This window comes from Chrysemys picta, chromosome 10 (genome assembly GCF_011386835.1).
Source record: "Chrysemys picta bellii isolate R12L10 chromosome 10, ASM1138683v2, whole genome shotgun sequence".
Taxonomy (NCBI): domain Eukaryota; kingdom Metazoa; phylum Chordata; order Testudines; family Emydidae; genus Chrysemys; species Chrysemys picta.
The window spans coordinates 20490163-20515635 of NC_088800.1; the positions used below are offsets into that span (position 1 = coordinate 20490163).

Consider the following 25473-nt stretch of genomic DNA (forward strand, 5'->3'; position numbering starts at 1 on the left):
TCACATATTGTGCAGTGAAAATGTAAAGCCCCAACGCCCTTTTCCCTCCTTATTATGGATTAATTTGAACCCCAGCCAAAAAACTGTACTGTATATTTCCCTACCATGCACAAGCTCAGAGAGTCTCAAATTGTAGCAGGTCATCATGACTGACACAATCTGACATGACACTGCAGTTAAAATATTTTAAAAACAAATTATTCCCATATGTGGCTTCTAGAAAGAAGCACTTTTTTGACAAATGAACAAACTAAACACAACCAAAAAATCAAATAAGTAGAACACCCCCACATGTATCTTGCGCTTTCCAAGTGGTGACTGAATATCTTGGCACTTCTATACCCCAGACCCACTGTATAGAACTTCTCTGACCTCAGCAATACTTTCTGGAGTGTGTAAGTGAAAGAAGGTGGGGGGGAAGTGGCCCCACCTATCTCTATTCACGAGGAAACACTTAGAACATTTTCAACACTGCTGGGATGGAAATTTATTAATCCAAGATGTGAACACCATGCTTTCAGCATTTATTTTACCAGCACTTTAGTTTACAACTGTTACATGCTTTAATCCTTATCATTCCAGTGGGCCAAAATAGCCCAAACTTTCTCACACTAGTTATCCTGGTTCCTAACGTATTAAAGTAGCATTTGGCTTCCACCAACATAAGGACTGTTCAAATCAGAGGATGCAGGGAAAATATTTGCCGAGGAAATGTATTGGGGGGGAGGGGCCAAATGGTAATAGTGGCTTCCCAAGGTGATATTCGCTCCTCCCCACACACGGTTTGTGTAAAATGGGTTTTGTGCAGGGAAATAAGTTGAGGCGAGTGGGATGGAATTAACAACATGCCTCCAACCCACAGACAAACCCTGAAGCTGAAAGTGTCCACAGGTCATCTGCCACTTTGGACAATGAAGTCTGTTCCATTTGTTTCACATAATCATGAATCCAATGATCTTACTTCCCAGCCATCATGGAGCTGTCACATACCCCTCTGGAGTGCGCAAGAAATGCAAAGGTCCCCTAGTGGCAGCTCTGGCCACACTGCCCTCCCCCACCAGCTCAAGAGTCTTGCGTAGGCTGTTTCCCTACTATGAATTTCACCCTATAAGCCTAATAAATCCAGTATTGCCAACCCCAAAAATTAACACCCCAAAAATCAGGAGATTTTTTTAAAAAGATGATGTATTATGGGTCTGTCTGTCTTTTGATTGTTAAATTCACTCTGCCCTCCCCCAACATGTGTGACAGGTTAGTGTTGCCACTGTTCCCAAACGTATTAAGGTGATTTTGGCCCCTGGTGCACGAGCTCTCACCTCCATGTCTGCCTGACCCCTGGCTCACAGGAGGGGAAGAGATAATAGAACCCCCTGCGCTGCTGGACTCTTTCGGCTTCCTCCTTCCCTCCCTCCAGTGAGAATGCTGTTGGCTGCCTGAGGGGATGGGTGGAAAGCTCTGCCCGAAGCAGCTCCATGAGGGGTTCTTTCCCAGGAGGAGGTAATGGAGAAGGCAGCCAGTCAGTGGAGTTTTACCTCAGAAATTGATATTCATAAGTGTTCTGGAGCCCTGTCAAAGCCAGCCTGGCTCCAGCATAGGCCAGACTCACCTCACTCATGAAGATATTGCGAGAGTCGGCAACGCTACAAATCTGAGCGACCAATTTCCTGGCTTCGCTCTCTGACTGCACAATGCAACTACAGGTTGTAAGAGCCTTTCCAGTCTAACCTCCTGTGTTTGCTCCCTCCTTACTTGCTTACATTTCTGATGCTTCATCTTGGCCTCTAATTTAATTTCCAAGACAATTTTCAACAAAAACGGTCAAGCTATTTTTGTGCGAAATATGGTATGTTCCACAGAAGGAGGAGGTGGAAGGACATTACACGCCATTTATTTATATTCAGGCTCAGGCCATCCTAGTTCAGCAGGCTGAATTATGCTTTACACCTCATCATACAAAATAGTACAGCGTTTACCTCTTAAAAAATACAATTCAGATGCTTATACACAATCAAGTTAAATTCCATGCTCACCAGGCATAGGTTCAGGAACTTAAATTAATCAGTAATGTTACAAGTGGTTGAAAAAGCTATCGTGCCAGATTTTTAAAAGTATGTAGGTGCCTAAAGATGTCGATAGGTGTCTAGTGGGATTTCCAAAAGTTCCTAAACATTTGCATAATTTTGTTTTGATGGAGTTAGACACCTAGATACTTCTGAAAATTCCACTAGATGACTGACTGCATCTTTAGGCACCTGAATACTTTTAAAAATCTGTCTCATAATGAACATGCAGTAGGACAGCTTTTTTCAGTGACCTAATTTTGTTTTATTTATGAACCTGATTTCAATAGACATATCAAAGGTGCAATTGACAACACTTTTTTAATATGTTTTAATCAGTGGCAGGGGGCTGTAATTAATTAGTTTGGTCTGATTTGCATAGGAAATCCCAAGAGTTTGGAATTTTGCCAGACTTTGCAGATTGATACATAGTCATTCTTAAAATGGAAGTGTTAAAATGTTATATTTTTCTAATTGGGTATGTTTGTTGCATTGATTTTCATTTTTATAATTTTGTCTGGAAATAGATGTAAATGAATGCGAAGTGTTTCCTGGGGTTTGTCCGAATGGTCAGTGCGTCAATACCTTGGGTTCCTTTTTTTGCCAGTGTTCCAGTGGAATGGTTTTAGATGCCTCTGGACGGACATGTCTTGGTAGGTATTAAGCTATTTTACAGGGTTTTTTTCATGTTTGGGGAGGAGGAAACCCAAATCTCAGTATGTCAAACAAAGATTTGCATTCCATACTTTCTTGTAAATAGGGGAATAGATTTTATTCATAATCATTTTAAAATGGGATCAGTAATGGTGTACAGAGCCATTCAACTCCAGGTTGCCAGTTGGAACTTGGACTAGGTAGCATAGTTAGTGACCAAAACTCATCTGATGGGGGGTCAGAAACTTATGTGGTCCATTTCCCACAGGGCAGGTGTCAATGTTATAACACCCCCAGCAAATTTGGCCATGTTTGGCAACCTTTATTGGTTGGCCTCAGCAAGAAGTCAAGGTTAGAATGGATGTGGAGACTAGTCCCACTCATCCCCAGAGGCGGTCCCTCCAAGCCAGGGCTGAGGTACACATGAGTTTGAGAGAGCCTGTACTGCTTCTCCCCATTCTACATCTCTTTGTGGGGAAAGTCCAGAAAAAGACTTCCGTTTCAGGTGCTAACTATAGACTTCATCCGCAGTGTATTCACCTTGTTTTAACAGCAAATCTTCAAGTTTTGTTGGACAAAGACAGGTTATGGCGGAACTGGAATGCTTGATGCCCTCTCTTCCCTGATCCAAAACTGACCTCAAATGCTGAGGCCCATTTCCTGGAAAGTTTTAGGCCTATTAAATCTGGAAATGTTAATTCCAGAGCTTAGTGCCAGTAATTCCAGTGAGAAGAGCTGTGCGGTATTTCTGGCATCCTCCTGATCTGAGGAAATGGAGCAAGCCCTACTGAGAAGGGATTCTGGGAGAAGATTCTTGTGTTTATGTTGTCCCTCCAGCCCCCCAGTGAGGCAGATTTTTTTGTCAAATACACATAAATTCAAACACTTGTGCTCATTAAACACACACATGTGGATGTGCACACATAATTTTTCATCATCTCACTATTTAATTACCCAACAGACATTCGCTTGGAGACTTGCTACTTGAAGCATGAAGATGAAGAATGTACATTACCGATAGCAGGCCGGCACCGAATGGATAGTTGCTGCTGTTCTGTTGGTGCAGCATGGGGCCTTGAATGTGAGGAATGTCCTGTGAAGACAACTCCTGAATTTGAAATTCTTTGTCCAAGAGGACCTGGATTTGCTAGTAGGGGAGAGATTATAAATGGAAAGCCATTCTTTAAAGGTATGTAAGGGGGTTTCAGTTAATTTGTAAAGCCATTGAGGGATACATCTTGATGGCATTCCTTAGTTTTTACTCTTTTCTTACTCAGGTTAAATTCCTATGGACTTGAAGTCTGCAGGAGTTAGGGCTTGGTTAAAGATGGAATGATTACTGAATAAGGACATTCGGCCAGATTTTCAAAGGTATTTAGGCACCCTAAGATGCAGATAGGAGCCTAGTGGGATTTTTAAAAGTGCCTAAGCAGCTAACTCCCATAGATTTCACTGGGAGCTGGGCCCTTAACCTACTGTAGGCACATTTGAAAGTTCCACCAAGTGCCTGTCTGCATCTTTAGGCACCTAAATTCCTTTGAAAATCTGGCCCCGGCCCCTTATAAATTGAAACAAAATGAGTAGCCAACTTTGGAAATGTTATAGAACCACTGCTTACTGCGCCTGATACATATGCTTAAATTGCCTTGGAAATCAAGGGAGAAAGAGACTCTCAATACTTTGAAAATCCTTGCACAGCTGTTGAAGGAGGGGGGAGAAACATACCATGTTCTGTAAAGATAGCTTCAGCCATGCAAAAGTGAACCTACACTAGAGTCTGAGTCATGGAGTTTGTTGGCCAAATTGTTATATTCTAAAGGTAGAAACAGCAAATGAAGACTTCATTCATTTAGATCATGTTGTGTCTCTATGGGGTAAATTTCCAGCATTAATGGGAGTGGGGTAGTGCCACCTTGGCACCTCATTCTGAAAGCTTCTTCCCTTGGTTACCAGTTAGATTAAGCGACATGGTATCAAAAGTGAAAGTGGATGTGGATGTGTTTGGGAAAAGGCATTTAAAGAAACTAGTTAACCGAAAACCCAAATGCTTTAGTATTTGAAAGGAAGGGAAAACACAAATGAGAATGACAATTGGTGGTGGTTGTTTCGGGATCAGTTTTATAAACAGTTACCAGGCTATTAATTATCCATAAAGAAGTGTAACATATGCTTTTGTTTAGGGTAATTATATTTTCTCTGACTCATGGAAGTCTTATTTTTTTCAGAAATCAGGGGATGGAGTGGTTCTTTTGGCCACTATGGGCATGACCCAGTGCCCTCTGAAGCTAATAAAAGTCTTTCTGTTGACTTCAGTGAGCCCTGGATCAGACTCTGTTAGATAAAGGAGGAAAATTAGCCTTTAGTGACAAAAGAAACTGGGGGTCAGCTTCATGTGTGTTAGTGCTTTGCATTACTATGTAGGTAAATCTCAGTATGAATTCTTGTTGCGGTCTCCAGGCTGTGAAAGAGGTGGGAGTATGATAGATGTGATACACTGAACTCTGAAGGTAGTGAGTCCTTTGTACTGCTCACATGATGGCCCCTTATTGCAAGTTTTAGGGGGTATGCAGGCCTAGTTCTTGCTGTCATATGCATGGAAAGTGGTTTATAGGAACTTAGTAATGTGGTCTGTTAAGATGATGTGAAGTCAAGACTTTAGATCACCGGTTGTCTTAGTGCCAAATCCTGCCTCCCAGCAGCCCTGTATTTTATGGTGCAGGATCATAGAAGGTAAGGAGCTGAGAGGTTTTTGGAGCTTGAATAGCTTTGCATTGAATGAAGGCCTCTATTAGAACCTAGTTACATAGCAAATGCTGCTAAACTTACTGTTACTTCAGTATTGGTTTACAGAGTTCCACTCTCCCTAGTAACTAAATGTGTGAAGTCACTTCACTCCACCTCCTACTGACAGCATCATCTGTGAAGGTCTTTGTGTTCATCTGTAAAATCATAAAAAGGGAATGAACTACTTTAAATAAATACACAGGATCAAATTTTCAAAAGATCCTCACTCAAATCATTCTCTACATTTGTTACTGTGTGTTGCAAATACATTCTTTTTCACATCAATTCTTTTTGTTCCCATATGTCCAAATGAAATTTGAACAGGCTGTACCTCATTTCCCCCGTCTGTGAAATAGGAATAATAATACATTCCTAGTTTTGTAAAGCACTTTTGAGATCTGTGGATGAAAAGGGCTATATAATTGCTTACATGTTGTCATTCTTATTTGAATGTAGTGCTTTGCATGCACAAAATTGTAGTTGCAGCTTTTGAGAAGCTGGATTTAGAATTTTACTAACCTGAATCTCTTTTAGTGAAGTTTTACTAAATTGGATAGTTACTAAAAATAACCAAACCTTTCTTTGTCTCATTTTTAGATATCAATGAATGCAAAATGATCCCAAGTCTTTGTACCCATGGAAAATGCAGAAACACCATTGGCAGTTTTAAGTGTAAATGTGACAGCGGATTTGCACTTGATTCTGAAGAAAGAAATTGTACAGGTAAAAGTCTTACCTGGTAGCTTTCAGAACATTGTCTTGAAAACACAGATGTTGAATTATATTTTAACATGCATTTAAAATTATTTGTATTTCAGATATTGATGAATGCCGCATATCTCCTGATCTCTGTGGCCAAGGCATCTGTATCAATACCCCAGGGGACTTCGAATGTCAATGTTTTGAAGGCTATGAAAGTGGATTTATGATGATGAAAAACTGCATGGGTATGTTTTAAATCATATACCAAAGATGGGGCACAGAGTCTATATATTGGGATTGGTTTTGCAAAGCCTTGTTAGTCAGGTTTTGTTTTGGAAACTGAAACAGGACTGGTTTCCTGATCTGGTTTCCAGATCTAGCTTCCAAATTACTGGGAAGGCAAATAGAAGGTTCTGTTTGTGTTCCATTTGCACAGTGGGTAAATCAGGCTGGTTTTGGATTTGCAGAATCTTATTAGTCAAATCCATCAGTTGGGTCTTGGTTCATTTTATCGGAACCACTAACATTCAGGGGCTGGGTTTGGGAAAGGGTTAGGATAGAAGATCCTGGGCTTGGCCTGTCTCCACTCAAAGGATTGTTATTCCAACATACTCTATGCTCATTGAGTTTTGTGCTTGAAATTTTCAGTTAAAAATAATGAAAAGTAAATATTGGTACTTAACTCATTTCAGGGTTGATCCTAAAGTGGGTGCTTAGGATTCACCTCAAGAATGAATTTGCTCTCTGTAGGCCTCTTTAGGGGGCCAAAGCACAAATGCACAAAGGGCAGAGATTCTCAGTTCATCCCCAAGATCCCCATCTCCCAGTTGGCAGCACAGCACTGCATAGCATGATTAGTAGCAGCTTTTGTTGTTGTTTTTTTTACTATGTATCATCACTGTTAGTCAGACTGCCCTGAGTTACCCTGGTGTAAATCAAGAATAACTTTATGTAAAATGAGAGCAGAATGTGACTCTTTGGGGGTGGGTGAGATGCGAGGGACGGGTGGCCGGGGGCAAGGAGGGGCTCAATTCAAGCACTGAAAAGCTCCAATATACATTTTAAATGATGACTGATGCAGGGCCTCAAAACATGTAGTGACAGTACACAGTGATGTGAAGTGACATTTTTGAAAGTACGTTTCTTTTTTAGGAATGTGCACACTAGTATAACCTGGCCCCCCCCCCCCCCCCCCCCCCCCCGCTCCTAGGAGACAGGTCATTTTCTGATCAATAATTGTAGTAAATGGGGTTCCAGCAGGAATTAATGGGTTGGCAGCCTGGGGCTCTTACCCAGAATGAATCTTGCCTTGCCCTGCTTCCTCACTGGTTGAAACCCTTCCAGCTCTGCAGCAGGAACTCCTTCTGAAGCCCCTTCCTGCTGTCTCAGTCTGAAGCTGACTACTGGGTTCTCAGCCAGCAAAAGGAAGCTGGTGGACCTGGAGCACATGTCTGGGTGGGGAGGGAGCTCAGAGCAGAGAGGCAAACAGAGAAGAGAGGAAATTGCCCACAGGGCAGGGAGGAACTGTTTTATTGATTCTCTGAGGGTGTGGGGAGTAAGTACCAGGGCAGAGGGTGTGTGTCTGGATGTGTGAAGGAGAAGGATCAGCTGCTGGAAGGGGTCAGAATACTATTTCCAGGAGAGGGAGCGATACATAGGCAGGAGCTGCATATATGCACTCTCAAAATTCCAAGGATCAAACAAACACTTGTTTCCAGATGTTGCTGTTTAGCACCAGCACTTTATTCTCTGTTGCATGCAGGGCCTTTTAGCTCCAGCAGTGATGTGTGTTCCTTTCTTTTTACAGACATTGATGAGTGCCAGCGAAATCCTCTCTTGTGCCGAGGTGGTGTTTGCATAAACACAGAAGGAAGCTTTCAGTGTGACTGTCCTCCAGGTCATCAACTGGCTCCAAATATCTCCGCGTGTATAGGTATGATGGTGCGGGCAAAATGTGCACCGTATATAGGTCATTTCTATATTTGCATTTCATGGCTCTAACTATGCATGCATTTATGGCATGTACTCAAACATTGCTGCAGTGCAGAGACTTAAAATGTGTTCCCTTTTTCTTTTGAAATAGACATCAACGAGTGTGACCTAAGCCACACCCTGTGCAGAAATGGACATTGTGTCAACCTGATTGGAAGGTATCAGTGTGCCTGCAACCCTGGATATCAGTCCACTCCCGACAAATTATTTTGTATTGGTAAGAACTTGATCCTCAGAGCAGCTGTAATTATTAATGAACATAGAATACCAATTAATGCTTGTCACTTCACTTGGGCTGGGTCTACACTACCCGCCGATTCAGAAATCGACCTCTCAGGGATCGATTTATCGCGTCCCGTTGGGATGCGACAATCGATCCCCGAATCGACGCTCTTACTCCACCAGCGGAGGTGGGAGTAAGCGCCGTCGTCAGGAAGCCGCAGAGGTCGATTTTGCCGCCATCCCTGCAGCGGGGTAAGTCGGCTGCGATACGTCGAATTCAGCTACGCTATTGGCGTAGCTGAATTTGCGTATCTTAAATCGACCCCCCCCGTAGTGTAGATGTAGCCTAAGAAGAGTTGATGTAAAGAATTGTTTCTATCTAATAAAATATAACTACATCCAATTGACTGATCTCAGGCACAGTGTCAAAGCAGTGTGAAGTAACCTGAACATGCACATCCCTTTCTTTGAGATCGAGGAAGTTACGTTACTGTTTCAAATCTGATCCTTGTGCCCGCATTTTCTTTGCTATTTGCCCAGCCAACACTCACAGTATTTACACAGCATATTTATTTATTGGATTATTTTGTTCGGTAAATTAACCAGTAGATATAAAAAACATTTTTTTAAAGTGGTGTAAAATGTTGTAACTAAGGACACTTAAATGCATTGTGATATCCCTCAGATCTGTATTTTATTTCAGATTGGCGTTTCTTAGGTTACCATGCATTGGTAGAGTAGAATAGTGTGTGTGGCTCAGTGGCATTTATCCTTAAGCTAATCTGTAAATATCTCTATTGTATAAATTTCCACTGACAGTTTCTTTAAAAGCCATAAGTTCAGAAAGGGCTTCTAAACTCATACCAGACACTGTGTACAAAAAATATGAATGCACTTTTCGTATTTTGAAAAATTCTGATGTACATGCCAAATCAGTGGCTCTGATCCTGCCTGAATAAGTTGTGTGCAATCAGGGACTTTGGCCCAATCCTGTAAGCCCTTACACAAGCATTTCTGTTGACTTCAGGGGATTCAGGAACTACAGTAATGGGGACTATCTAGGCACCCAGAAAGAGACAGAAGTATGGGATCATTTGCGTATGCATTCAGTTAATTGGACATCTCATTCCCTGATGTGCCTATGTATATGTCCACATATGCATCCAAATACCTGCACCTGCAAATGCGGGCATGTAAAAAGTGAGAAATTGTGTGCGCAAATGTAGATGCTGGATTGAACCCCCTTTTTAAATTGGCCCAGAATGTATCCCTGAAATATGCTTAACAAAAAAGTTATGTGTGTGTGTGTGTTTAACTTTCATTTCTTTCCTTCTAGATATTGATGAATGCAACATAATGAATGGAGGTTGTGACACCTTCTGTACAAACTCAGAGGGCAGCTATGAATGTAGCTGTAAATCAGGCTTTGCACTAATGCCAGACCACAGATCTTGCACTGGTAAAGTAGCTTTGTGACCATTTGTACTGAAAGCTCTTTATTTTGTATTGAAAAATGAGATGTAGTTTTAAGAGTACAGATTGAAATCATTTATACTGAGTTATCTTCATTAATTCTTACAGTTCTCCATGCAAACTGCCTAAAACTCTGAATTGAACATGTTATGATTAATATATTTTATTTGGACAAATATTACATAAAGTAAAAAATAAATAATGTAGCTAAATGTTATGCATGGCAGAATTTGGTTCTCTCCTTGGGGGAAAGAGTACAATACCGAAGTCACAACCTCACAACTTCCAGCTCACCAGCTCTCAGGGAAATACCCTTTTTTCAGCAAAAAAAGATACATATTTCTAGCTGTCCATTCTACAGCTGGCTGTAGCTGTATTATTTCAGAGCCTGTTGCTATTACAGGAAAGATCAGTGTCCATTGTGAGTCTGGGAGAAAAAACTATTTTATCTTCTGCAGGGCCACACACAGGTTTTTGGGGGCCTGGGGCAAAATCTGAAACTGAGGGCTCCCCAACCCAGGGTGCAAAAACACTGAGATGAGACCCCCCAGGGAGAGGTGTTGGAGAGCAACCCTGCCCCTCATTCACCCCATAGTGACAGCTCCTGTCCCATGGACCTGAGCCTGGCTTCTTGCTCTGGGTGTTACAACCTAGCACACACGGTTGTAGCCCTGCTTGGGTGTGGCCCAGTCACTCCTCTGTCATGAAGGAGGGATGGCCAGGCCAAACCTGTGTGGTGTTGTGACCCTGTGCACCAGGTCACAATGCCACTCAGTTTGGGGACCCTTTCAAATGCTGGCACTTGGGCAGACCGTCACTTCCCCTCCATCTGGGTGGCCCTGATTTTGTGTAGTAGGTGAATTTTCTCCTCCAGTGCAAAGTATTACCTTATGAATTGGACTTTTAGAGTCTGATCCAAAGCCCTTCAAGTCAATGAAAAGTCTCCCATTGGTTTCAACAGGCTTGGGATCAAACTCGTGGGTCCACAGTCATAAGCAATAAGGTTTTCAACACGAGGTGAACAATTATGAGTCTGTTATAGTCACCCGAGATATGTATGTACAGTAATGGTTAGTTTGGTGAGAGACTAGAGTCTCTTACTCCTGTTCTGTGACTCAATAGTGAGTATGTCCCCTCTTAGCCAAATATAACTATTCCATGTTACTTCAAAACTGAATCTCTTTCAGACGCTCTAAAACCTCATTGGTATCAATCTTGCTAGGCAACTTTCTTGCATTCTCAATAGTGATCTTTAGAAAATGTTGTGAGCAACTTAACTGCTCAGTGTCATCATTGGGAGCCAAGTCCTGGTCCTGTACACAAGCTGAGAATGTGAATTGTGCCCAGAGGGTTCCACATGGGTTAGGGAGAAGAGTATTCTACCAGCCCCTCCCCCAGCTTTGTGCTACCCAAACACTGCACCACCCACTTCTGATCCACAAGAGCAAGGTAGCGTGTTGCCAGCTAGAACTGAGTAGTTGCAGACCATGAACCATCCTCCCTTCCTGACTCTGTTCTACCCAAAATTTCCTTCACAGTAAAAAGCAACATCAAAAATCTAATGTAGTTAATCCCTTGGAATACGGTTACCTTTACAGTCTGACAAATGGAGGCCTTTCTGTGTTGAATGAAAAGAGAGGTCTCGCGTTTAGAATTTGCAAATATTTATAGACCTCAAACCAGATTGTCATTTACATTAAGACCACTGAATACCATCCTTAAAGCAGCGTAAAGAAGTTTTAAAGTGGATTGAAAGGCAGAACTCAACTAGAAAAATGAAAACACGATGGACCCTGAGATCTAGTACCCTAAAATATTTAGATTAGAAGTAGTTTTCCCGTGCGAGCAGAAATGGGTCACATTTCTAGCGAAGGTAACTTTGCATCCAAAACTTGCCAAAAATCATTTTTGAGCACATTTTCAATGCAAAAGTAGAACCACGTAATCAAAAGTGTGCAGAAAGTGAAATCAGAATCCTAGTGCCAGCAGGACTTTGTGTATGTGAAAGAGCAAGAGACAGGGGTGGGGAAGGTGGGTCTAAGCCACCTTTTGGCTTCCCTAATCTTGGCTCAGCTGGGAACAAAACTGGCCTCCAGCATAACTTAGAGCAGCCTTGAAGGACTATGAAGCTGCACCTGCTGAGAATCACCAGAGAGCATTTGCCTCTGGTTCTGCCCCTCTCCCTCCCCGGCCCACCCAGGAACGTCCCCTACAGGGCAGTAGAAAGATGAGACACTGTGCCCTAGTAAGAAGGCCCTAAGGCTTGTTAAACTGAACCCATTGTCCATGCAAACAGAAGCAAAAAGAAAACCCCAGACTTGGATTTGAAAACCCATAGAGCTATAAATCTAACAACTCATAACATTCCAATGTCAAAAGGAAATGATTGATTGACCTTTTATTGGAGGGACAGGGATGGGCTCTTAGCATCTGCAGTCAAAAGTTGACTGTACTATAGACGTGTCCACAGGCGGGTCTAGTCAAATCTGACAAAGGGCCTAAAAAATTCTGAATTTGATTGCGAGTCTTTGCATATTTATACCCTGCCAGTGCTATTAAGGTTGCCAACTTTCTAATTGCACAAAACCGAACACTCATGCCTCCCCCCACCCCCTTCCCCAAGGCCCACCCTCACTCACTCGCTCATTTTCACTGGGCTGAGACAGGGGTTGGAGTGTGGGGGGAGGGAGGGGCAGGGCTCTGGGTGAGAGTGGGGGTTCAGGGTGCAGGAGGGGGCTTGGGCTGGGGCAGGGGGTTGAGGTGTGGAGGGGAGGGCTCGGGCTGGGGGTGTGGGCTCCAGGGTGGGGCCAGAAATGAGGGGTTCAGGGTGTGGGAGAGGGCTCCAGGCTGGGGTAGGAAGTTGAGGTGTGGGGGATAAGGGCTCTGGCTGGGGGTGCAGTTTCTGGGGTGGGGCCGGGGATGAGTGGCTTGGGGTGCGGGACGGGGCTCAGAGCTGGGGCAGGGGGTTGGAGTGTGGGGGTTGAGGACTCTGGCTAGGGGTGTGGGCTCTGGGGTGGGTCCAGAGATGAGGGGTATTGGGTGCAGGAGGGGGTTCTGGGCTGGGGGATGAGGCTGAGGGGTTCAGAGTGTGGGGGGCTCAGGGTTGGGGCAGGGTGTTAAGGCAGGGTTGAGGTGCAGACTCTAAGAGGGGCCTCAGGGCTGGGGCAGGGGGTTGGGGTATGGGAGGCGGTGCACTCTGCAGACAGTGCTCACCTCAGGTGGCTCCTAGAAGCAGCTAGTATATCCCTGCGGCCTCTAGGCACAGGAGTGGCTAGAGGACTCCATGTGCTGCCCTCTCCTGCAGGCGCCGCCCCCGCAGCTCCTATTGGCCGTGGTTCCAAGCCAATGGGAGCTGCAGAGCCAGTGCTTGGGGCGGGGGCAGCACACAGAGCTTCCCTGGCCACTCCTGTGCCTAGGAGCAGGAGAGACACACCACCACTTCCGGGAGCCAAGTGGAGCCAGGGCAGGCAGGGAGCTGTGGTGCTGACCAGAGCCACCAGGGTCCCTTTTTGATTGGGCCTTCTGGTTAAAAACTGGATGCCTGGCAACCCTAAGTGCTGTGCAAGCTAGGACTTTGTTCAGAAGCCAGCTATTCACAACTGCCCACCATCATACTATCTTGTTACAAAGTCTTGGCTGCAAAAGCCAACATTACCACCTTTGAAACTTCAAATTTCAAAGGGTCTAGTCTTGCAGTTTCTCAATATTTGGTTAGTGAAGTAAAAGAAATAATAGATACATGAATAAGGAGTTAGAAAGTTAGTGCCTGATACTGCAAGCCCTTACTTACGTGAATAGTCAAGCCAAGGGAATGAGGGAATGAGTAAAGATTTGTGGAATCATGCACACAATCACTCCAGGGTTTCTTTTCGTTCTTTCTCTTTCGGTCTCCCTGCCACTCTGTAGTATATTAAGGCATGAACAGGCAGTACGTTTCTGGATTATTACCACTTTGGGAAGTACCAGGCAGAAGACTGACTTCAACCACAAGTGAAGTGCAGTAATTCTTTGGAAATGTATTGCTTGTGGTTTCTTATTTGTAAAGTGCAATAGAAATTCTAACAAGCCATAATTCTGTGAAGCGCTGAGCATCCTTCACTCCCACTGAAGTCGATGGGTGTTGTGGATCTGCAGGACCTTTTTTAGGCCCTGATCTAGCAAAGCACTTAAGCACATGCTTAACTTTAAGTACACAGGTAGTCCCATTGATTTCCATGAGAGCACTTACAAGTTTAACAGTAAGCATATTTTAAGTGTCTTGCTGGGTTAGGGCCTTAGACCCTAAAATAGTTTAAAATACCTAACAAAAACAAAACCTAGGACACTGCATCTAGATTTATTAATACAGAAATTACATAGAATCATAGACTTTAAGGTCAGAAGGGACCATTATGATCATGTAGTCTGACCTCCTGCACAACTCAGGCCACAGAATCTCACCCACCCACTCCTGTATCAGACCTGTGTCTGAGCCATTGAAGTCCTCAAACCATGGTTTAAAGACTTCAAGATGCAGAGAATCTTCCAGCAAATGACCCATGCCCCACGCTGCAGAGGAAGGCGAAAACCCTCCAGGGCCTCTGCCAATCTGCCCTGGAGGAAAATTCCTTCACAACCCCAAATATGGCAATTAGCTAAACCCTGAGCATGTGGGCAAGACTCACCAGCCAGACACCCAGGAAAGAATTCTCTGTAGTAACTCAGATCCCATCCCCATCTAACATCCCATCACAAGCCATTGGACATATTTACTGTTAATAGTCAAAGACCAATTAATTGCCAAAATTAGGCTATCCCATCATACCATCCCCTCTATAAATTTATCAAGCTTAGTCTTGAAGCCAGATATGCCTTTTGCCCCCCACTACTCCCCTTGGAAGGCTGTTCCAGAACTTCACTCCTCTGATGGTTAGAAACCTTCGTCTACTGATAGTCAAAAGTCCCCTTTTTATCTGTGCTCTTAAAGCCACGAAAGAGCATTTCAAGTATGTGGATGTAGTAGATGCAGCTCCTCTGAAGAACTTGGCACTCTCTCTTTGAAACACTGTTGAACTTGATTTTAGAAGTCGTTTCCATCAACAACATGAATGGGATCTCCAGAAGGAGCAATACTGTCAATATTTGTCACCTTTTAAAAGGATTGACATGAAGTGCCAGTTTTTCAGCACCAGCCTCTTATTACAGATGTAAATTGGCATCCATAATTTACTGCAACTGTGAGCCCAAATATTAATAATTAGATGCCTCACCAAGTGTTTTCTCCTACAAATCAGGTAACCAGACAGCTAGCTAGCAGTATATATTTGTGTCTGTAATGCATTGTGGGGAGAAAACAGCAGCCACAATCAGAGGAGTCGAATGCTACCCCAAATTTTAATGGGCCTCTTTCACATGCTTGCAAAATATACAAATAGTTTCTTCTGCAGGTGCAAAATATGTAATTGCCAAAAATGTACATGCACGTCTACTGAAAATTTGCCCCCAAGAATCTTATTTAACAAAATGAGAAAAGGTGCACTTGGTGACAGTCAGTAGCCAGTGTGATAAATGTGTGGCTTTACTCTATGACACTATGTGACTGTATAAACAACTTCATATACAATTAGTGGCATTGTGGACTGAGTTTAAGGAACAATGATTTTCAGTTTTCTCTATACATTGTTCACAAATGTATTTTATCTGTAACATCACACATGGCTAGAAGCCTTTGCAGAATATATTTCTCCATAATTGAACTGCTATGAGTTCCATTCATTGTAATAGTAGGTCAGGTTGGTGCGGTTATGCATTAATAATCAATTCAATTAGGAGAAACAATGAATTCTTTGTCAGCCAATTTTCCACCCTAACTGTGAATGTAAAACCTTGGCAATTTAGCATATAAAGTTCTTCATGTTTATAAAATAAGTTCTTTATGTTTGTGGTTCCTATCCTCGTTTCCAGCACTTATTTTGCATATAAATTCACATTCCACTTCCAAATCTACATTTCCAGGCTAATGTGTATGCCAGCATTATTTGATTCATAGGATGAACAGTAAACAGTCAGCTTTTTACCATGTAAGAGTTAATTGTCCATACAAAAACTTTAGGTGCAACCATTTCTGTTTGCTGCTGTTAGAAATGTAAAAAAAAGAATAACAATCATAAGATTCTAGGACAAACAGTTAAAGTGAGTTGGTGTTTTGCAGCTGCATAATTACCAAAATCCACAACAGACCAGTCTGATAGTGAGTTACACCCTTTCCCTCTCAGGGGGTTCTCAATTCATGTCCTTGTTTTGCTGGTTTTTCCATGCAGTCACTGAGCAGAGTCTTGGATCTCAACTGTGCTGGTATATGTTGTTTGTGACAAAGAAAAATCTGGAGAGTTTTAAAAAGTCCAGATCCTATCAAGGTTGCAATAAACAGTGCAGTCTCAGTTCCTCAGATCAACCCCCCAGTGATGGCTGATGTGCTGATCAAAACATATTTTAAATGCTGGAGAGTGTAAAGATATAGCCTGACTCGTCAGCAGGGACAAAATAAATCCAAGTAATTTATAATATTTTAGTGAAATAAATACATCCATGTTAATTATTCTAATATTGGGCTTAATCCTGCTTGTGTGGGAATTTTGTATGTGGAATGGCTTTTTAAAATCATTTAAGGTCCAGTACCTCTCACTGAAGTCAGTGGCAAAATTCCCATTGACTGCCATGACAGCAAGACTGGACCCGAAATTTCTGATTGTGCGGGGTTATGTGGCGTGAAAAAGGTCCTTTAGTTGTTTTCCTACAAGTGATTTTGTGCATACAAGACTTGCTCCTGCTCCCATTGGAATCAGTTGGAGTTTTATATAAAGCTACATTTGGTTTAACTGCAAAGATTGATCACATGCACATATATCACAAAGCATAAAGAATTTTGTTTGCCATGATTTGTTGCAGTGCATTTCATAACAGGGAACACCTTTCTAAAAGATGTGTTAATGTAAACTTTCCCTATAGATATTGATGAGTGTGAAGACAATCCTAACATCTGTGATGGAGGCCAGTGCACTAACATACCGGGAGAATACAGGTGTCTTTGTTACGATGGATTCATGGCATCTGAGGATATGAAGACTTGTATAGGTAAGTGAAAACACCTCCGATTCCTAATCTTTCTAACAAGCCATCTTCCTTAATTAAGTGATCAAAGATGATGATGATAACTAGATTTATTTAAAATATGTAAGCAAATAAAAATAACAGTGAGTGTCCTAGCAAGAATAATGAGTGTCCAGGCAATCAGGTGTCTTTTTGACATTACATATCAAGACTACAAATATACTTGAATACCTGCATTTGGTGAAAAAAGGGTTTTGGTTCCAGCACTGTGCCAAATTGACCGCTGCCTCAAAACTGGCAAACACTAAAACTTAAAAAGCAGTGCTGCTGTATTTTGGCTAACTGTGGCCACATGGACAACCCCTCTTTGCAGACTATTTTTGTCAGTAGTAGGAATCATCTGCATGTGTTCAGAGTTCTTGGCTGAGTTAAGGAGCATACATGGTGAGATAAGGTGACCATGCTGTCTCTCTTCGGGTCCCATTCCAGAATGTCTCTATGCAGCTCAGATCACAGAGGGTGCTGTAGGATGGCAGATTTAGGGGTGAGCCTAAATCAGAATTCTGGCCAAAACTGACACCAAGACAAAACCACGTGGGAGTTCAGCACGTTTTGGTAGAGCAAAATATTGAAGTCAAGGTTTGCTGCATGGCTAGAAGAGTAGAATTTTACCTTTGCATTTTAAAATTGAAACACACTTAATGCCCTCGTGGAAACATCGGTGTAGAAAAAAATAAAATATATTGAGGACAGATAAAAGACCAAGTTTATCCTTAGCGTAACCCCATTAAATCTGGCCATTTGTGATTATTAATGAAAGTTGGAATTAAAGATAAGAGAGGCTGGGAAATAAAGACCAGTGCAATAACATAGCAATATTAAATCTGATTTGGAAATGTACAATATTTTACATTGGTGAAGAATATTTAGCCTAATTTATTTTTTTCTCTGCACATGTAGACACATTTTTGTACCAGTACTAATGGCTCTAAGACATTGGGTTAGTTATGGTCTAAGAACTTTGTAAAATCTTAAAATTATGTTTTCTAGATGTCAACGAGTGTGACCTGAATCCAAACATCTGTCTAAGTGGAAGCTGTGAGAATACAAAAGGCTCATTTATTTGTCATTGTGATATGGGATATTCAGGCAAAAAAGGAACCACTGGTTGTACAGGTAAATTTTAAAGTTAATAATTATCATCTTCTGATTCTTCATTTCCCTTTTCTAGCGTTTAAAACCCCTCTTGAATCTGTTTGATTTCTGTTCTCTGTGAAATGTTGCACTGTACAGAGTCACTGAGTTGGTATTGTGTTTGTATAGCATAATATTGGGCCTGATCCTTCTCCTATTGAAGTGAATGACAAATATCCCATTGAGAGCAAAGTTGGGCCTATTATTATATGGTTGCTGGTATAACCAAAAAGAACATGTAATTCAGCGTAACATGACAAGACCACATGAAGACCACTGCATTGGATTTGGATTAGAAACTGTATATGCAAATAACAGGCATCTATTCCAAATATTATTTTGGCAAACACTAGTGGCTTTAAATCTATCCTAAAATATATTTTCAGTTTTTGCAAAGTGGCAGCAGTACAGTTACCTGACTAGCTGAATTATAAACCTATTTCAGCAAAACCAAAATGTAAATTATTTCATAGCGGCAGCCAGCCAGCAGTGCTGAGGTTCAAACTTACACGCTCAGAGGGCGATAGCATTAAAAACACAAGATGCTAGTATCTGAGCCAAGGTGTTGAGAGTCATGAGCTTTGCCCAAAATATGAGCACAAACATATGTTTAATTTAATTTTGAATACGGATTTAGAGTAAACACGGTTCTGGCAACCTTTATGAGACAAGTATATATGCTGATAGGTCTGTCCTTATAGAAGTATATTATTAATGTTGTACAATAGGTCTCAAAAAGGGATTATGCTGATTTTTTACAGCTTACATAGAACAATGGGGGAGCTGGTGTTCTACTTGGTATATTAGACCTCGCCTGAAGTTGTGCATTAGTAACAGCTGCCTTTTACAGACATGTGAACTGATCTAAATCCAAGAAGTCCTTGATTTTACCCTGTAGACCAACATTTCAACATTCTTTGTTTCTACTCTAAATTATACAAAAAGATACAGAGCATTAGTTCTGCAGACTTGAAAAATCCTTGTGATGTTCAGTCACACCCACCGCAGCTATCACTCTCAGGGAAATGAAAGGTGATGACACAAATATTGCTTTGTGACATCTGCAGGGTTATACTGGTCGGTTAAAGCAGCCAGGAAATATTAAGTAATTGGTATGAGATGGAAGGGCAAATAAAGGTCCTATAGGGAAAGGATCTAGGATATTATTTGGAGGAAAAGTTTCTGGAAATTCTTGCCATATTGGTGACATCTGGTGTAGGCCAACTGGGAAAAAAATCTCACTTGAAAACTCATCCATGACAGTGTTGGTTTACTAATAGACAGAGTAAGGCTGAGAAATCTCTTCCTTCCAATCCCATCCTCTGATTTAAGCACTGATATCCAGATAGAAAGAACCAACTATTTCTGGTACTTCTGTTTTCTAAAGTATTTCATCAGCCTTTCCCTCTCTTTATCCTTCCCAAAGTAGCCATTCCTGCCCCCTCCCTGACTCATCCATCCTACCTCGTCACACTTCTACATTTTGAGATGGAGATATAAATTCCAGCATGAGCAAACACAGTCAGCCCCACCCCCAACCCCACCATGTTCTGATCCAGCTGGAATGCTAAAGCCACGGCAGCATGAGTGGAAGGAGAGGCTAGTCACCCTGAGTATATACTTGTCCAAGACACACTATTTTTAGTGTACCAGCTTGATCAGAGCTAATGTGGAATTTACATCTTCAGCTTGAAATATTGGGCTTAACTACTTTCTCAGCCACGGAGTCACTTAGCCAGTCACAGCCAGTGCAAGGAGGAGAGGGGGAGTCTTGATATTGTGAAAAGAAGCCAGCTAAATGGAGAGGGAGGCTGAAAGGTCTTGGTATCTCAAGAGCAGCTTCTTTCTGGGGGGGCGGGCGGGGGGGCAGTAAGGGAGGGGTCGGAAAGCCTGAAGAGCAGCTGCTTTGGCTCTGCTGGTTATTGGGGACGGGAAGTATAGTAAAGCAGAAGGAAACGCTTCTTGCAGTCCACCACAAGGGGTGCTGCTGTGCAACTCTCTGGTTAGCTCAGCAGCTCGCCAGGCAGAGAGGGCTGGAGTCTGCACAGACCTGCAGTTTGTGTACAGGAGGGGACAGGCTTGCCTTACGTGTAACTGGCTTTGTGTACAAATGTTTGGTCAGCTGGTAGCCCAGCTCAGGCGAGAGAGCATTACTGAATCAGGGTAATGGAACACATTTTAAAAACAAGAAAAGCTCATCGAGTTAGAACAGCATCACTTGAAGGTTGGCTCCATTCTCGCTGTACTCTCCCAGTATCATTCCTTGTCCTATCACAGCTGGCTCACTGGGATCACTGCTGTATCAGCATCACACTACTACAGAAAACACAGCTAGTGGGCAGCAAATGAAGACAAAAGGGACATGAACACAAGGGCTGGCAGTGTGTGAAGTTGATGGGGGTGTGAAGGGTGAGACAGAAATGAAAACTGCCCCAAGCTAATGGCCTAGAAAAGGGATGATTGTACAATCCCCATTGCCATCAAAATGTGCGCATTCCTGTGCACTAAAATAAAAAACCCAGTTTGTCTATAGACTGTTGAACTCTCCCTTCATTCTCTGCACAAATCTAGTATCACAGCCAGACTTCCTGGGCCCAAGCAGATGAGCGCTATGGAGGCAGCAATTAGTGCTGGTATCATAGAAAGGATTCTGCACTTGTGCTGACTAGCACCATGGTCATAGCACAGAATTCTTTGCCTCGTATAGATAAGTCAAAATCATTCACTTCTTTAAAAGAACAAGCACTCCTGTGAAAAAAAATTACAAAAATGTGTATGGAGCTTCGACGGGGAGGTTCTCTGTTTCCTGAGAACAACTAAATAATGTCCTCTGGGTTACATTACAGTTTTGTCTAAATATTTCACCTCCCTTGTCATTACTGATTGTTTCCATTTTAACAAATAAACATGTTGTTTCCCCAATCATTTAGCAGTATTCAGAATCCACCCACTGACTTACATTCCCATCCCACACAGATGTTAGGTTTTTTCCCCTTCAGTTCTCAGTAAGAATGCGGACGGAGTTTAGGAAAACAGTTTGTTTTATGCAAAGATGTACATAGCCTATGAAGCCAGTCTAAGGAGAGTGCTACAAATGTTTCGTTTTTATTTACCTATAAAACAGGCTTTCCCATAACCAAATTAGGTGAGCTGATTTTAATTTTTCATAAAGAGGGAATGGGATGTAGTTGCTAGAGAAGAGGACTGTGGGTCAGGTATAGAGGTGCGCGGAGCCCCTTCCCTCATTCCAGATTGTCCAGCTGTCTGCAAAATTTCCCGTCACTGTGTGCGTGCGCATTATGTGGTGCGGAACATAAATTCTTTGTGTTCATGCACAGGTAAAATCCTGTATTTGCACAAACTCACCTTTTCTTCATTGTGGTTCATTGCCCATGCCTAGGTGTTGCCTGTGAGTTCATAGTATCCCACTCTGGTTATTTTAAAGACATAGATTTACTGGATTTGACCTATATATGCTGTACACAGAGGGACAAATTCAGCTCTGATTTATGCCCCGTGTATCCTATCCTGTTGCCACTGCATGCATGCAACTTCTGTTGATGTCAGTGAGAGTTGTGTGGGGACTAGATAATCTCCTGTTCTTGCAACAGGTTTGCTTGAGGTACACATTAGGGCAGAATTGGGCTCAGACTGTCACAGCATTGAAGATGAATGTTTATAAAAGTCAGATAACAAATGCAGCAGAAGATAAACCAGCCTTCTCCACAGCAGGTTCAGAGAATTGAGAAAAGTTCAGAATGTGTAACTCAGCCAGGACTCCCAGTGAGGTCAGTGGGAGTATCAGTTGAGTAAGGAGTGTGCAGCATTGAGCACCATGGGTGTAATAGAGATATGGCCAGCGTCAGGCTCACTGGGCCCAGGGCAGAAAGCCCAAGCCCTGCCATGAGGGGCTGAAGCCCAAGCCCAAAGGCTTCAACCCCACGCAGTGGGCGGGGCTCGGGCTTCCGCTTCAGCCCCACTCAGTCGTGGGGGTGGGCTCGGGCTTCCGCTTCAGCCCTGTGCGGTGGGTGCGGGGCTCAGCCTGCTCGGGCTTTCTGCCCTGAGCCCCAGGGAGTCTAAGGGTGCCAGTGCCAAAGCCCAAGCCATGCCACACAGGGTTGAAGCCGAAGCCCGAGCAACTTAGCTTTGCAGGGCAATTGCTGTGCTTGCCACCCCCTAATGCCAGCCCTGAACAGAGAAATGAATTAGAGCAAAAAGCCCACTCCCGCCCATCCTTGTGAAGATGATTATATATAAAGGAGTGGTCAGTACGACTGTTAATTACTTCATACCTGAAAACAAACACATTGCAAAAGAGTATGGTAAAAGCAAGGACCCAGCCCTGCAGCTGTCACTCAAGAGCCATCCCATTGACTTGGAGTGGCCCTAACATTGCAGCTTGTAAAATGTGCTGCATTCTTAAGCCTGCTTCCCTCTCTTCCTTGCCCCTCCTCTAGCCTCCATCCATTAAAAACACGTTATGGCTCAGTCTGGTGGCACAGGAGAACTCTGATGTCAGTGAAACACATACATTTCCCCTTATGAATTTGGGAGCTGGCAATATCACGTCCAATACTAAATGATGATAATACATCAAGTGGGGGAAGTACAGAAAGTTGATGGTGTATGTCAAACACATAAATTGACCCATGTAAAACTGGGAGATGCTCACAGTTATGTTGAATAAAAATCAAGACAGTTCCCAAAGGAAGGTAATGGTTTCCTAGGCCACTCACTGATTGCCAGGGTCAGGAAGTCATGGGGATAAGACTAGGAGAAATTAAAGTTTTCCCCCCTAGGTTTCTCTAGTTGCGTCAGAGGATGAATTTCAGCTGAGCTCTACTTTTCTACACAAATCCATTTTCTGCAAATTGCTTCTGCTGACCCACCTGCTGATATGGGATTTTCTCCATCAGGCAGGGACCCAGGAGGACATATGCCATGTGACTTCTATGTGATCTTCTCCATGGGATCTGGGCACAAACTCAAAATACAAATGGAACATCAGTCTGATAAAGTTGACAGATTTGCAGAAAGAGCCAATAAATAAAAATCAGAAAATACTTTTACAGAAATTTGCAGACACGAAAATAATAAACAAAGCTGGTTCACAGGTTGATATTGGATTAAATTCACCCCTATAGACAGCATGCTCCAGGCCCTCTAGTCTACTTAAGCCCCACTGAAGCCCTTAATGTGAAGTGTAAATGGTTCATAGAACCTTGCATGGGTTCTGTGTCTGGGGGTGAGTGTGTAAGTTTTCATGGTCTTTCAGTGCATTAGCTTCAGGGTGATACTGCAGTCCAAATGTAAAAAAACATCATTTATTCATAAAGTCTGGCCTCCTTCTGCCACCGCCCTTGCTCCTGCCAGCACTGGTGGCATGGCTTCTCCCACTCCATACCGGTGCAAGGAAATACACAGGGTTAGGTGCTGATGATGTACCACTAAATAGGTCTCTTCCATCTCTGCTTTCTGCCCTGGATTTTCAGAACATGCGGAAATACACATACATAATTGGTGTGTGTAGTCATTGTGCGCGCATCTTAGCTGGTTATTTGTTCATTCAGTTGCCATTTTTGTGAGCGTAAGTGCAGTAATTGCACATGCCAGTTGTGCATACATATTGTTGCTCATGCACAATTGGAAACATTTGTGCCTCTGTGATTAATGGGAGACACCTTATTTATTACTTAAGGCATGAGAAAAATAAGTATTAAGAGACGTCAAAAAGAAGTAAAATAGCCAGCTGTAAATGAAGACTGACGGTTTGTCCCCACTGGGCCTGGAATTGCTATGATGTCAGAGCTGCCTGTTATTTACCATGAGCATAGTCATCTGCTATAGTCAGACAGCTCCCTTGGTGTTAATGGGAGTAATGTGATTACAAAGATGAGAACACGTGTGCTGCAGTGTGGGTGCACAATGGGACCAGCTGAGGATGCAGTGTGAGCCTTAAGATTGTAATTCCTTTGTTTTTCTTGGCTTCCCACAGAGTTATATTTAAAGGGAAACCTTCACACTGGAGGAAATTTAGGCAAAAAGAGAGTGTTTATACAGATCAGTGGCTCCACCTTGCTCTCTTTATTTTAGTAAGAATCCCACTGAAGTCAATGGGAATTTTGTTGGAGTAAAGTGTGGTGTCAAATTCTGACTTGGCTGGCATTTTCCTGTGTTCTCTTTGCCCCTGATTCTGGTACTCTTATTCCCAGTTGAGTGCTGCCTTACTCCTTGAGTAGTCCTATGCAAATATATGGAACTATTTGAAGAGTAGGGCACTTCATACTTTGAGGAAAGGTGGCAGAATCTGGCCCTTTACTGTTCTGGGAGAGATCTGTTTCAGTAAAAGCTTTCCCCTTCAGAGCTCACTTTCTCCTTTGTGTGTGTCATCCTGAGAAGTCTGAATTCAATACTTATGGCATCCTCAGGTTAAATTAAGCCCCAGTGTAAGTGGGCACAACTCCCATTGATTTCATTTCCCCCTTTACACAGGGCTGCCGTTAGCCTGTAGGTTTTTTTTGCCATGGATAGATTGGACCATTAGAATACTAAACAGTAGGATATCACTAGACCCAAGTGGAGTGAATGTCCATTCATTCCTTGGCATTGCAAAACGTGATGAGAAAATCAAGCTTCCAGCATCTAACTTTATAAAAGCAGAAGGATGGACCCTGCTCCCAGTGAGGTCAATGGGAGCTGGATTGTCTGCGATCAGATGATATAGGTCTGTTTACTATTTCTGAAGTTGCCTTACAAAATTGAATCTGTATATAACGTAGCTGTAGCATAACTATTGCATGCAAGTTTCCATTTCATGTTTACTGGTGGTTTAAAAAATTCTTGGCAGAAAAATCTGGCATTACGTTGGTTTTTTATGTTGTTTTGTTGTGCTCAAAAGGTTATAAAGAAGCATGTGATCACTTGAATATTTCAGAGCATCAAGTAATCAAATACAGAGCACCCTTAGTATTACCAGTGGTTTTAACAACTTTTTTAAAACACTCATGTCAAGACAGGGCCGCCCAGAGAGGGAGGCAAGTGGAACAATTTGCCCCGGGCCCCCACGAGAATATAGTATTCTATAGTATTGCAACTTTTTTTATGGAAGGGGCCCCCGAAATTGCTTTGCCCCAGGCCCCCTGAATCCTCTGGGCAGCCCTGTGTCGAGATTAAAGATGTAGACTGCTTGCCTGTTTTTTCTGGTCACTACATACTGTAGTTGACCTCTGGAACTTCTTTTTAGCCTTTCTCTTCACTCTAAGCCAAAATTAGCTTTCTTGACCACCCTTAAGGTCTTTAACAG

At 42.7% G+C, this 25473-nt stretch overlaps 1 protein-coding gene across 7 annotated transcripts in view; it reads left to right on the forward strand.

Annotated features, from left to right (window-relative positions):
• FBN1 (fibrillin 1) overlaps nucleotides 1–25473 on the forward strand; it is a 215640-nt gene that overhangs the window by 128696 nt on the left and 61471 nt on the right. For all 7 annotated transcript variants that reach the window (XR_010590988.1, XR_010590987.1, XR_010590990.1 and 4 more), the window contains exons 24-32: nucleotides 2588–2713; nucleotides 3676–3903; nucleotides 6096–6221; nucleotides 6317–6445; nucleotides 8008–8133; nucleotides 8284–8409; nucleotides 9751–9873; nucleotides 16875–17000; nucleotides 18027–18152. Coding sequence is in view for 2 of the 7 variants with exons in the window: in XM_005304018.5 (XP_005304075.2) it covers nucleotides 2588–2713; nucleotides 3676–3903; nucleotides 6096–6221; nucleotides 6317–6445; nucleotides 8008–8133; nucleotides 8284–8409; nucleotides 9751–9873; nucleotides 16875–17000; nucleotides 18027–18152 (1236 nt within the window). In the remaining 5 variants the exon portion in view is untranslated. The remainder of the gene's footprint in view (nucleotides 1–2587; nucleotides 2714–3675; nucleotides 3904–6095; nucleotides 6222–6316; nucleotides 6446–8007; nucleotides 8134–8283; nucleotides 8410–9750; nucleotides 9874–16874; nucleotides 17001–18026; nucleotides 18153–25473) is intronic.